We start from the raw sequence: 13,612 nt of genomic DNA, 5'->3' as shown, positions 1-13,612 counted from the left end.
AATCAGTTTTGGCCACATGAGGGCAAGTGAAGTCGACTGAAAGTAAGAGTGAGCCATGTCAATGCTTAGTGCTGAAAAAATGGTTCTTTGCTTCGGTGAGGTCCAAACAGTGGTATAGGAGTACGTGTTGGAAGGGCAGGTGCTTGTCATGAGAGTCCCCACAGCCACACGCCCAAGGAGAGTCAAGAAATTCCAGACAGCTGTGTTGATCCATATCAACAAACCAGTTCTGACACTTTTAGCTTCACCCAGAGCAGGTCTTTTCTAAAGCTTGTGGGTCGCAATTGTCCATTCAAGGCCAAGGAACTCCAAAATACTTTGCATTACAACAGAGAATGATATACTGTTGCTTGGAAAAAATAGTTTCTCCCCAGCTACTGTAAGGATTGCAGCTAAACTCAGAGGCAGTATCCTTGCTAATAAAAAAAAAATGTTGGTGCTGTGTTCCTGTGAGTCCCAAATCCCTGTTCCTCAGTCAGGTTCTGTCCTTCTGGAGATAGACCATAGCTCAGTGTTAGATCACCTGCTTTACATGCAGAAGGTCCCAGTTTCAATCCCCAACATTTCCCGTTGAAAGGGTCAAGTAGCAGCGGATGGAAAAGACTTTCCTCTGCCTGAGACTCTGAAGAGTTGCTGTTGCTGCCAGTCAGAGTAGACAGTATTGGACTTGTTGGACAAAAAAATCTAACTTGGCCCTCCCATGTTTCTGTTTTGTTTGATGTGGTGGAAGAGAGAAATAAAGAGATGGTGTTGTCCTTGGACTTTGGAGAACTGGGTCCAAATCCCTGCTCAGCCATGAAGCTCGTTGGGTGATCTAGAGCGACTAATTGCCTCAGAACCTAAATTTACCTCACAGGATAGTTCCAAAGAGACAATGGGAAGCCCATTTTTGCTACCATGAATTCCTTGTTAGTTACAGATATGATATATAGTTTCGTTTTATCTGGTAATTCTTCACCTCTGTGTTGATCTCCCCACATCATTGGAGCCTGTGACATGGTAAGAAGTTGCACCTGTTCGAACAGAGCTTGACTATTCATCTCCCACCTTTACTCTCTCCCTCAGAGTACCTCACGTGTGGCCCCAACGAGTTCCGCTGTGCCAATGGCCGCTGCCTGACCCATAAGCTATGGGAATGTGACGGCGAGTTTGATTGCCACGACCAGTCTGATGAAGCACCCAAGAACCACCGCTGCTCTAGCCCTGGTAGGTGTCATGATGGGTGGGGACACTGAGGCCCTGTTGATTGTTGTCGCCCTACTGTCTGAAGTCTCCATGGACCCGGATGCAAAATGGGCGCTTTTTGACTGTGGCACCTAGACTGTGGAATGCTCTCCCGGGGAGGTCTTTGACTGTGGCACCTAGACTGTGGAATGCTCTCCCGGGGAGGTCTTTGACTGTGGCACCTAGATTGTGGAATGCTCTCCAGGGGAGGTCTTTGACTGTGGCACCTAGACTGTGGAATGCTCTCTTGGGGAGGTCTTTGACTGTTGCACCTAGATTGTGGAATGCTCTCCCGGGGAGGTCTTTGACTGTGACACCTAGATTGTGGAATGCTCTCCCGGGGAGGTCTTTTACTGTGACACCTAGATTGTGGAATGCTGTCCAGGGGAGGTCTTTGACTGTGGCACCTAGATTGTGGAATGCTCTCCCGGGGAGGTCTTTGACTGTGACACCTAGATTGTGGAATGCTCTCCCAGGGAGGTCTTTGACTGTGACACCTAGATTGTGGAATGCTCTCCCGGGGAGGTCTTTGACTGTGACACCTAGATTGTGGAATGCTCTCCCGGGGAGGTCTTTGACTGTGGCACCTAGATTGTGGAATGCTCTCCCGGGGAGGTCTTTGACTGTGGCACCTAGATTGTGGAATGCTCTCCCGGGGAGGTCTTTGACTGTGGCACCTAGATTGTGGAATGCTGTCCAGGGGAGGTCTTTGACTGTGGCACCTAGATTGTGGAATGCTGTCCCGGGGAGGTCTTTGACTGTGGCACCTAGATTGTGGAATGCTGTCCAGGGGAGGTCTTTGACTGTGACACCTAGATTGTGGAATGCTCTCCCGGGGAGGTCTTTGACTGTGACACCTAGATTGTGGAATGCTCTCCCGGGGAGGTCTTTGACTGTGACACCTAGATTGTGGAATGCTCTCCCAGGGAGGTCTTTGACTGTGACACCTAGATTGTGGAATGCTCTCCCGGGGAGGTCTTTGACTGTGACACATAGATTGTGGAATGCTCTCCCGGGGAGGTCTTTGACTGTTGCACCTAGATTGTGGAATGCTCTCCCAGGGAGGTCTTTGACTGTGGCACCTAGATTGTGGAATGCTCTCCCGGGGAGGTCTTTGACTGTGACACCTAGATTGTGGAATGCTCTCCCGGGGAGGTCTTTGACTGTGGCACCTAGATTGTGGAATGCTCTCCCGGGGAGGTCTTTGACTGTGACACCTAGATTGTGGAATGCTGTCCAGGGGAGGTCTTTGACTGTGACACCTAGATTGTGGAATGCTCTCCCGGGGAGGTCTTTGACTGTGGCACCTAGATTGTGGAATGCTCTCCCAGGGAGGTCTTTGACTGTGACACCTAGATTGTGGAATGCTCTCCCGGGGAGGTCTTTGACTGTGGCACCTAGATTGTGGAATGCTGTCCAGGGGAGGTCTTTGACTGTGGCACCTAGATTGTGGAATGCTCTCCCGGGGAGGTCTTTGACTGTGGCACCTAGATTGTGGAATGCTGTCCAGGGGAGGTCTTTGACTGTGACACCTAGATTGTGGAATGCTGTCCAGGGGAGGTCTTTGACTGTGGCACCTAGATTGTGGAATGCTCTCCCGGGGAGGTCTTTGACTGTGGCACCTAGATTGTGGAATGCTGTCCAGGGGAGGTCTTTGACTGTGACACCTAGATTGTGGAATGCTCTCCTGGGGAGGTCTTTGACTGTTGCACCTAGATTGTGGAATGCTCTCCCGGGGAGGTCTTTGACTGTGGCACCTAGATTGTGGAATGCTCTCCCGGGGAGGTCTTTGACTGTGACACCTAGATTGTGGAATGCTGTCCAGGGGAGGTCTTTGACTGTGACACCTAGATTGTGGAATGCTCTCCCGGGGAGGTCTTTGACTGTGGCACCTAGATTGTGGAATGCTCTCCCAGGGAGGTCTTTGACTGTGACACCTAGATTGTGGAATGCTGTCCAGGGGAGGTCTTTGACTGTTGCACCTAGATTGTGGAATGCTCTCCCAGGGAGGTCTTTGACTGTGGCACCTAGATTGTGGAATGCTCTCCCGGGGAGGTCTTTGACTGTGACACCTAGATTGTGGAATGCTGTCCAGGGGAGGTCTTTGACTGTGACACCTAGATTGTGGAATGCTCTCCCGGGGAGGTCTTTGACTGTGACACCTAGATTGTGGAATGCTCTCCCAGGGAGGTCTTTGACTGTGACACCTAGATTGTGGAATGCTGTCCAGGGGAGGTCTTTGACTGTGACACCTAGATTGTGGAATGCTCTCCCGGGGAGGTCTTTGACTGTGACACCTAGATTGTGGAATGCTGTCCAGGGGAGGTCTTTGACTGTGGCACCTAGATTGTGGAATGCTGTCCAGGGGAGATCTTTGACTGTGGCACCTAGATTGTGGAATGCTCTCCCGGGGAGGTCTTTGACTGTGGCACCTAGATTGTGGAATGCTGTCCAGGGGAGGTCTTTGACTGTGACACCTAGATTGTGGAATGCTCTCCCGGGGAGGTCTTTTGACAAGCAGCCATACTGTGGCTCATTAAGAAAGCTTTAAAACTGGATGGAGGGTTGTGTTTGTAATATCAAAATTGTTGTAGTTGCTTTAAACTTTTCTCTTATATATATATATATATATTATTGCTTTAATTAAATTCTGTATTTGAGAGCTGCTTTGAAGGACTTTGAAAGAAAGGCAGGATTTAGCAAATAAATAAATAAATGAATGAACGCACTGACAAAAGTGCTAAAATGTTTGAAACAAGGCATCTAAGCTGAGGGGGAAAGCAAGGCAGAAAGAAGCCCCCTGCCTTGGCTGAGGCCATGCTGGGCGTCTCTGCCCTGACTCCTCACTGTCCTTTCAGAGAGCAAGTGCAACGATACCTTTTTCCTGTGCAACAACGAACACTGCGTGGCCAACCACCTGCTCTGCGACAACAACAATGACTGTGGCGACGGCTCCGACGAACTCAACTGCTTCATCAACGAGTGCCTGAACAAGAAGCAGAGCGGCTGCTCCCAGGAATGCGAAGACCTCAAAATTGGCTACAAGGTTGGGCCCGGTGGTTTCTTTTCCTCAGCCGGCGGGTGTCTCCGAGGGCTAAAGGGGGCTTGGCGGTGACGCCTTTTCCCTGGGGAGCCACGGGGAATCCAGCGCTCTTGTCCCTGATGCGGTGGCTCTTCTCTTGAGCCCGCCTGGCCACAGGGTGGCGCTGTATCAGGGCACAGCCTCTAAACCTGTAATGACTTTCTTCTGCCCCCTGCAGTGCAGATGTCGCCCCGGGTTCCGGCTGAAGGATGACGGGAAGACGTGCATCGACATTGACGAGTGCACCACCACCTACCCCTGCAGCCAGATATGCATCAACAACCACGGAAGCTTCAAGTGCCTCTGCGTGGATGGCTACATCCTGAAGCCCGACGACCCGACGAGCTGCAAAGCTGTCACAGGTGATGCCGGCCCTCCGAATGACGAGCCTGAAGCAGGAAGGGTCCCGCCCTTCGTCCCATGCAATCGTTCCGCGGGTAGATGCGGGAATTGGGAACCTGCGATGTGGAGCCGCCAGCATTTAGAGCTATTGGCCATTGCCCCCTTTTGCTGACACCAATCCCTTGTTTCCTTTCGCAGAAGACGAACCCTTCCTGATCTTTGCTAATAGGTACTACCTAAGGAAGCTTAGCCTAGACGGTTCCAACTATACTTTGCTGAAACAGGTAATTGGTATTGGGGGTGGGGGGTGGGGAGCGGAGCGCTATGTCGGCAGGGCCTGGGGGTGGCATGTTCCCATTTGGGACGCAGTCAATATTCAGGCAGCAATTTGGGACGTACTACTCTGCCACTTATTATATTATTGTTGTTATTTATTATATTTATATGCCGCCCCATAGCCGAAGCTCTCTGGGCAGTTTACAAAAGTTAAAAACAGTGAACATTAAAAAGAAATATACAAAATTTTAAACCATAAAAAGCATAAAATACAAACAAAAACAGACAATATCCATTCAAAGCAACTATTCTGGGGTCAGTTAAAAAATGCCTGGGAGAAGAGAAAAGTCTTGACCTGGCACGGAAGAGATAACCATGTTGGCACCAGGCAGGCCTCATTGGGGAGATCATTCATCAACTGAGGGGCCACCACTGAAAAGGCCCTCTCCCTTGTTGCCATTCTCTGAGCTTCCCTTGGAGTAGGCACCCGGAGGAGGACCTTAGATGTTGAGTGTAGTGTTCGGGTAGATTCATGTTGGGAGAGGCGTTCCGTCAGGTATTGTGGTCCCAAGCCACGTAAGTTTGCTGCCCTCGCAGTTACTTTGCCTGTCTTGAGCTCCTGGGCACAATCCCTTCCTAGAATTTAAGCTCCAGACTCCTTCCTTTGCATCTTTTCTTCAGTGATTATCTGTTATACATGCCGAGGACAGGGCTACATGGCCCCACTACAGGCATTTGGGGAAACAAGGCATGCTTTAGAACAAGGGGTGGTTTTCTGAAACATGATCATAGGCACAGCGACTGTAGCAAATACTAAGAACAGGGCAGTCCTGACTAAGGCCAGCTATGCACCGAGCAGGACATAGCACTCTGAAAGCGGTGTTTAAGAGGCAGGAGCCCCACCAAGCAGGATATTGCGCTATGAAAGCCGTATATGGTATGTGTCAGTGGGCCCCAACAGTTGTCAGTGCACCTCAATACCTCTGTGAAGCAGTAGTGTGGCTCCTGCCTCTTATATACTGCTTTCATACCGCTTCCAAAGTGCTATATCCTGCTTGGTGTAAATCTGGCCTAAAACAATGTTCTTTGCAGTCTAATAGCGGTGATGATGATAATGATGATGATGATGATGATGATAATTACAATTAGATAAGGCACATGAAAGTGGTATACAAATGTGGTATTATTATTATTATTTTATTATTGTCATAGGAGCATTAGTAGTAGTTATAGTAGTATTAAATCATGTTTGTATAGTGCTTTCAAGTGCATTGTCTAACTATAGTACTTATAACCCTGAACAGTATTATTACTGTCAGTAATAATATTACAGTATTATTACTGTCAGTATTATTATCTGCCATATTGCAGGGAGGGGGGGGGGAACGGGGATGACTGGAGCTGGGGGAGAATGGCTTGCATAGGGGCCCCTAAAGAGTTGATGGCAGCAAGCAAGATTTGAACCAGCCTCTCAGCTGCTATATGCTATTGTGCATGTGATATAGGAGCCAATGCCTGTCTTTCTTTCTTGGTGGGCTTAGGGGCTGAATAATGCTGTAGCTTTGGACTTTGACTACCGGGAGCAAATGATCTATTGGACAGATGTCACCACACAGGGCAGCATGATCCGCCGCATGAACATCAATGGCAGCAATGTGCAGGTGCGTGTCTGGTGTCATTTAGACTGTCCCGCCACTGGGAGGGGACTGTGCTCCTTCCTGAATGCTCAGGATCAGGTTCCGTACACACAAGCACGTGTACAGATTTAGCAGCACATCACTCCAGACACCAGGGTTTTACTGGGATTAAACTCCCTCCCCCCCCTCTCACATCCAGTCCCATTTCTTCCTGGTGTTGCAAGCTGCCGCGCCCCTAAAATCATCCCATCCCTAAGCGGGGTAGACGTCCCTTTGACCAGTCTTCTTTCGCACCTTCTTTGATTCGTGCTGTTCTTTGCCTTGTGCTTTTCCAGGTTCTGCACCGCACTGGGCTGAGCAACCCTGACGGGCTGGCTGTGGACTGGGTGGGCGGGAACCTGTACTGGTGTGACAAGGGAAGGGACACCATCGAAGTGTCGAAGCTCAACGGGGCCTACCGCACTGTGCTGGTGAATTCAGGGCTACGGGAACCCCGGGCGTTAGTAGTGGATGTCCAGAATGGGTAGGTCCGTCAGCTGTATCTGGGTAGCTTGTAATGCTGTGTGCAGGGACTCCCTTGTTTTTAATCCACGTCAATTTTGCAAATGGTTGTTGTTGTTATTACATGGGAGGTCAGAAGGGGCTTCTGGATTTCCCCCATAACTCAAGTTCAAAGTGGGCCTGGTTCTGCAAGCCCAATTCAGTCAGGATGTCATGTGGATCTGGTCCAGCCTGCCCCAACCTGTGCTGGGCCACAACTCCCATCATTCCCAGTTTGAGAATCACAGGAGTCGCAGCCCAACACATCTGGAGGTTGGAGAAAGCCAACCCGAGCAATACAGTTACTAGAAACCACGGCCACACGGTTCAAAAAGGTAAACACAGCCCACCTACTGAAGTCCACGCATGTCCTGCTTTCGCTGCCTCCCTGGAACTATAGAAGCAGGCGGGATGGGTGGGGGGTGCAGCTGTTATTTATTTATTTTATTGCGTTTGTATACCGCCCCATAGCCGAAGCTCTCTGGGTGGTTCACATAGCTGTGTTACACGTTAACACAGATTTGATCACAGCTGCAGCCCTGTGTTTATGCCATTGGTCTTACCCGTTCCGTTTGCTCTCTTCCCCCAGATACTTGTACTGGACAGACTGGGGTGACCATTCCCTGATTGGCAAGATAGGCATGGATGGCACCAACCGGAGCGTCATTGTGGATTCCAGGATCACCTGGCCCAACGGCCTCACCCTGGACTACATCAACAGCCGCATCTACTGGGCTGATGCCCGGGAGGACTACATTGAATTTGCCAGCCTGGATGGAACAAACCGGCACATAGGTGAGGGAGCTGTAGGGGCTACGGAGCTGAAAGTCACATGCAGATCAATTGAGCAGGCTCTGGGTTGTATACCAGGAGAAAAGGTGGTGGTGGGGGAATGAGTGTGAGGGGAGGGCTGGTTTACTCCTCCCTTGAACCTCCAGGTTTCCCCTACAGTTGCTCCTCACTCAGAGCGGTTTTTCCCCAGCTGACCTTCTCCTTTTGAAGTTTGGCTGGGGGGAAAAAAAATTAAAACGGCCTGGAGGGCATTTGCAGGGGGAGAGTTGCAGGCTCCCCTGCAAACACTTCTCCCCAGCCCCTGTGTTTGGACGTTGAAAGGAATACAGGGCTGGAAACCTTTTGCACCCTTCGTAATGTGTAGATCCATCCACGCCTCTCTTTTAGGCTTCCAACAAAAGCCTATAAAGTACATAGCTGTGTCATCCCTTTTTAAAATACCTCCTTTAGGTACATTCTCTCCTGTGACCTGTGAGTCGTGTGTAAAAAATGGCTTTCTTTCGTTTCCAGGTGCTCATTGTCAACTTCTGTCCTGTCCTCAATTTAAGGGTCTGGAATGTTTATTTTAGAACATCATCCTTGATGGAGGAGTCCTTTTGGACAGTGGCCCACCCTCAGCACTTGTTGCTTGTCTTCCCCACCCCCCACCAGCCAGTTTAAAAGCTGTGTGGATGTTTAATTAATCGAGTTGGGTTTGTTTTTTACTATTTAGTGGTCAACTGTAGCTAAGACATGGTTCAAAAATTGAAGGAAAGATACTTTTGGTTGGAATAACCTGAGCAAATCAAATGATGTTAGAAGAACAGCTCTTTGGTCTATCACTAGTGCAAAAGCTCAGGCCTGGGGGAGCAGTTTTGGCCTTGTGGGGTTCCCCAGGTGACTATTCCCCCTTCCCTTTGTCCCCTTCCCTTTGCCCCCTTCCCTTTCCCACAACCACTGACTGTTTAGTGGTTTCCTGACTTTTGTGCAATGTTTTCCCTATCCTGAAATGCCTCTCCTAAGGCTTAGTTACTGGCTTTAAGCTAAACTATACTTGTATATTTGATATTTTTGGCCATGCCCCCTTTTCCCTTTTGCTCCGCCCGCCACTGGAATGGTCCCGAGTGCTTCTCCAGAATGGGATTTGGCCTTTGGGCTGAAAGGGTTTCAACACTCCTGCATTACATGATCAAGGTGTCCCATGGCTAAGCAAATAATTTATCAAATCTTTCTAAATACTCATTGGAGAGAAGAATTTATCCGATGTTGGTTCCAGTTGATGTGTGCAGCAGTCCTGGATGGTGATTATCCAAAAATCCCATTTAATTTGTGGAACTGAATCTGTTGGGAGAGTTAGGAGGAAGCTCTACCATATTATCTGTATAAAAGCTTAAGATTAGAATATCTGGACCAATTTCTTTGTAAACAAGAATTACAGGTCTAATCAACAGAAAATCACGTTCTTGTTAATGAAAAGAAAGCTATATGTAACCGAGGGATCTGCCTATTTTGCCTTTGCAGTAGCAATTTCTCTTATTAGTTCTTTATTAACCTAGGCACATGGTTGATTGTTTTTATGCTAATTGATCTACATGAGTTACGTTTTTGCATTTGTATTTTTTGTCATCATTATGATTTATGGTTTTGAGGAATGAACCAACAGACGTGGTCATCAGAGTAGCCCTGGGTTTGCAGCTCAGCCAAGGGAAGGGCTGCATCCCTTTCCCACTTCAGAATAGAGCATTGGCCCTAATATTAGCGCAGCCTTGAAAAAAGGATACGTGGCGTCTTCGTGACGGGAACTAGGCCAAATTTTCAAAAGCTTGGTCTGAATTTCTTGGGGGATCTTTGGTGAAAAGCAGTATTTGGTAGTGGGGGAAACTACCTTTATTCTTTCACATTACAGAGGTTGGGGGGACATTTTGGGAGTGGGGTGTGCAAAACTCCCTGGCATTCCTCCTGGCCTCTCACTGCTGCTGGCTGCCATCTTTTAATTTTCATTTATTTATTTGTTTATTTATTTACTAGTGAAAAAGCCCGTCACATGACAGGTGTATTTATGCATTTTGTTAGGACTTCTTTGAATACAATATTTTTGGTATACACTTTTCTAAGATTTTGAACCAATTATAACTGGTGAGGGGGTTAGCCTTCTATCAAATTTACCCTCATGAGACAAATTACTGAGAGTGGGTTTTGGCCTGTCTGCTAGGCCGGAAAGTCCTCGCAGTTTTTCCCCTGGAACTTCCTTTGAAGGCCGCAGTTCCAAGAAATGTCGCTAGATGGTGCCAAAGGGCAAAAATTATAACTGGTGAGGAGGAGCACTCTGGCATTTTATATATAAGATAGCAAAAAAAGCCCGTCATACGACAGGTGTAGAGAAGCAGTCTGGTGAGGAGGTTAGTGGGTTTTGGCCCCTCTGCTAGGCCGGAAGCTCCTGGCAGTGAGCTTTCTTCGGAACTTGGAACTCCCATAGAAGGCCGCAGTTCTAAGAAACGTCGCTAGATGGCGCCAGAGGGCAAAACCTAGAAGTGTCTTGGAGGAGCCCTCTGGCCTTCTATCTTGGAACATCCCTAGATGGCAGTTATTTTTCTAGGATTTTCCATAGAAGGCCCTGTGAGCTCAGAATTTTTAAACATGCAAATAGGAGAGAAGGCAGAGGCAGTGGATTGGCCTATAAGTGCAAATAGAAGAGAACATGCAAATGGCCTATAAGTGCAAATAGGAGAGAACATGCAAATAGGAGAGAAGGCAGAGGCAGTGGATTGGCCTACTGGTTGGCGATGTCATTGTGACATCACCAACCAGTAGGCCAATCCACTGCCTCTGCCTTCTCTCCTATTTGCGTAAGTGGCTTGAGGAAGGCCTCCGGGCTTTTATATATATAGATTACATTTATATACCGCCCCATAGCCAAAGCTCTCTGGGCGGTTTACAAAGGTTAAAAACAGTGAGCATTAAAAACAAATATACAAAAATTTTAAACCAACAAAAGCATAACAACAACAATATCCATTTAAAACAACTATTCTGGGGTCAGTTAAAAACTCAACATATGTTGTTAACTGCCTGGGAGAAGAGAAAAGTCTTGGCCTGGCCCCGAAAAGATAACAACGTTGGCGCCAGGTGAGCCTCGTTGGGGAGATCGTTCCATAATTGAGGGGCCATCACTGAAAGGCACTCCAAATGACACTATATTGGGTTGTTCTGAGGGGAATTATGATGAGGAATTAAAAATGGTGACAGGCATCTGGGTGGAGCGCCAGGGCATTTTGCACTCCGCTAAGACAAAAATCCTCTTTACTTTTGTTGCCTCAAATGGAGTGGCAAAATGGAGTCCAGCCCTATCCACCACAAGTGGCTGATAGCTGCACGTTTGCCGTGCTTTATTATTTATTATTATTTATTTTTATTATTGGATTTATATCCCACCTTTTTTCCTCCAAGGAACCCAAGGCGGCATACATAATCTTCCTCCTCTCCATTTTATCCTCATGGCTGGAAAAGCAGACAAAGGCTCATAGCTCATGGTGTTGGACTAGAGCCAAGGCACCTCCTTGGCCACTTTTCCTCCAGGTCTTCATATTTCCATTGCCTGGATATCTCCAGCGGTGTCCCGTATCCTTGCCACCCAATGCGAATGTCTCTTTTTCCTCCCACCCTAGTCCTGAGCCAGGATATCCCCCACATCTTTGCCCTGACCCTCTTTGAGGATTACATTTACTGGACCGACTGGGAAACCAAATCCATCAACCGGGCCCATAAGACCACGGGCACCAACAAGTCTGTGCTGATCAGCACCCTGCATCGGCCCATGGACATCCACATCTTCCACCCTTACAGGCAGCCGGATGGTGAGTGCCGTGCTCCGAGGGGGGTTCAAAGGAGAGGAGGGGGTGGGTATTCTTACACGGGGACTGGGCTCGGTTACTATGCAGGGCAGAGTGTCAGACCCACGACCTGCCAGGACAGAATGGGGGAATGACCTTCAGAGCATGCCAAGGCAAGTCTGTGGTAGGAAGACCCAATGGGCAGACCCCAAGCCTGCAGGCCGAGTACACTGTGCAGCAGCTGTGTTTGCCCCACCTTTGTGACGGGACAGGAGTCGGCTGTGGGGGCCTGCCTCGGAGCGTTTTGACCAGGGCAGCAGCAGTCGGCTGTCACCTGCATCAGCGCCCCTTTTCTTTCTCTCTTCACCTCCGCAGTTCCCAACCACCCTTGCAAAGTTAACAATGGCGGCTGCAGCAACTTGTGCCTGCTGTCGCCAGGGGGAGGCTTCAAGTGTGCCTGCCCGACCAACTTCTACCTGGGGGCCAACGGCAAGACCTGCATCTCCAACTGCACAGCCAGCCAGGTAACTGGAAACCTTGCTCCATCGGGCAGGGATCCCTTGAGTAGGCAATCGCCCCCACCCGCCCCAAATTTCGGTGCTTTGTCAAGCGACGGTCACCATCCTGTAGCAGCGGCCTCTGGAGGCCAAAGGGGAGCCCTCGGAACAGAAAGTCCCAGCTCCCCAAGTCGGGTCTCTGCAGAGTAGAGAGCGTCAGATACGACCCAACAGCTGTCCCAGCTGGTGTCTGTAAATTAATCTGATCCGGAAGAGGGGCAAAATGTTCCCTCTTAACCCGTCTCTCTCTCTCCTGAGGCTGAAGAATCCGCACGCTTGGCTTTTTGAAGGGACCCCTGCAGCCAGGAAAAATGTGAGGAGGGGTGGTTAGAAAGAGTGGTGGTTCGTGCCTACCGCTGTCTCTGATAGGGAACTGTACCAGGGACCATTTCAGAGCTCCAGTTCAGGAGCTGCGACAGATAGTTTGTCCTGATGGACCTGGGCTTAAGGGAACATTTGTCTGCTCGTTGCTCCTGCCTCGTCTCAGTCTTACGATCTTTCCTTCCGACCGTAGTTTGTCTGCAAGAACGACAAGTGCATCCCTTTCTGGTGGAAATGCGACACAGAGGACGATTGCGGGGACCGTTCGGATGAGCCTGAGAACTGCCGTGAGTGAATAGCTGGGAGGAGACCCGGGGGTGGGCGATAGGCTACTTCATCCCAGCTGCTGATGGAGTGCCATCTTGGCAGAACGTGAGGCTTTCAGGGAGGATGGCTACACAACCACTCAGAGAGCTTCGGCTATGGGGCGGTATCTAAATGTAATAAATAAATAAATTAATTAATTCACAGCACTCCTGGCCGGAGGGTGGGGGAGCGTTTTTGAATTTTGTGTCTTCTCTTTTGAGCCAAGGAGCCTCTTTGGTAGCCCTGGGGCCTATACCTGGCTGGTGTTTTCTGGGTCCTGCTTATTTAAGGAGTTAGTGGGAGTGTGGATGAAGCAAATACCGGGGGCTCCTGTCAGCCCCAGCCAACATAGCTAATGGTCAGGGATTCTGGGAGTTGTAATCCAACACATCCGGAGGGCACCAGGTTGGGGGAGGCAGCTCCAGGGTTTCTTTAAAACTTGTGCAACTCCAAACATGGTAGCTTTCCCCGCTCGTGGCCAGCTGTAGCAGAATGTTTGTAGATGAATGAACAGGGCGAGCAGCGGGCTTGATGCCCAATGAGGGTGTACGGAGCATGTCGTCTGGCTGACATAAAAGAAAGTGTAGGACGTGGGTCAAAGAGGCATTGAGTCTTAGCGATTGTGGTTGAGCATAAGGAGCCCTGCATCGTAGAAGCAACATAGGAAGTTGCCTTATTCCAGGGCGGGCTGGAATAAGGTCCCTCTAACCCAGGACAGCCTAGTCG

At 49.3% G+C, this 13,612-nt stretch overlaps 1 protein-coding gene across 4 annotated transcripts in view; it reads left to right on the top strand.

Moving 5' to 3' along the window:
- LRP1 (LDL receptor related protein 1) overlaps positions 1-13,612 on the top strand; it is a 360,219-nt gene that overhangs the window by 309,098 nt on the left and 37,509 nt on the right. For all 4 annotated transcript variants that reach the window (XM_063119223.1, XM_063119221.1, XM_063119222.1 and 1 more), the window contains 10 exons: positions 1,066-1,206; positions 4,083-4,270; positions 4,485-4,668; positions 4,847-4,932; positions 6,466-6,585; positions 6,897-7,084; positions 7,691-7,896; positions 11,538-11,726; positions 12,078-12,226; positions 12,774-12,867. In XM_063119223.1, coding sequence (XP_062975293.1) covers positions 1,066-1,206; positions 4,083-4,270; positions 4,485-4,668; positions 4,847-4,932; positions 6,466-6,585; positions 6,897-7,084; positions 7,691-7,896; positions 11,538-11,726; positions 12,078-12,226; positions 12,774-12,867 — 1,545 coding nt within the window. The remainder of the gene's footprint in view (positions 1-1,065; positions 1,207-4,082; positions 4,271-4,484; positions 4,669-4,846; positions 4,933-6,465; positions 6,586-6,896; positions 7,085-7,690; positions 7,897-11,537; positions 11,727-12,077; positions 12,227-12,773; positions 12,868-13,612) is intronic.

The sequence above is a fragment of the Elgaria multicarinata genome, chromosome 3 (genome assembly GCF_023053635.1).
Source record: "Elgaria multicarinata webbii isolate HBS135686 ecotype San Diego chromosome 3, rElgMul1.1.pri, whole genome shotgun sequence".
Classification (NCBI taxonomy): Eukaryota; Metazoa; Chordata; class Lepidosauria; order Squamata; family Anguidae; genus Elgaria; species Elgaria multicarinata.
Note: the sequence above shows the minus strand (reverse complement) of the source record. Positions and strands in the feature narration are given on the sequence as shown.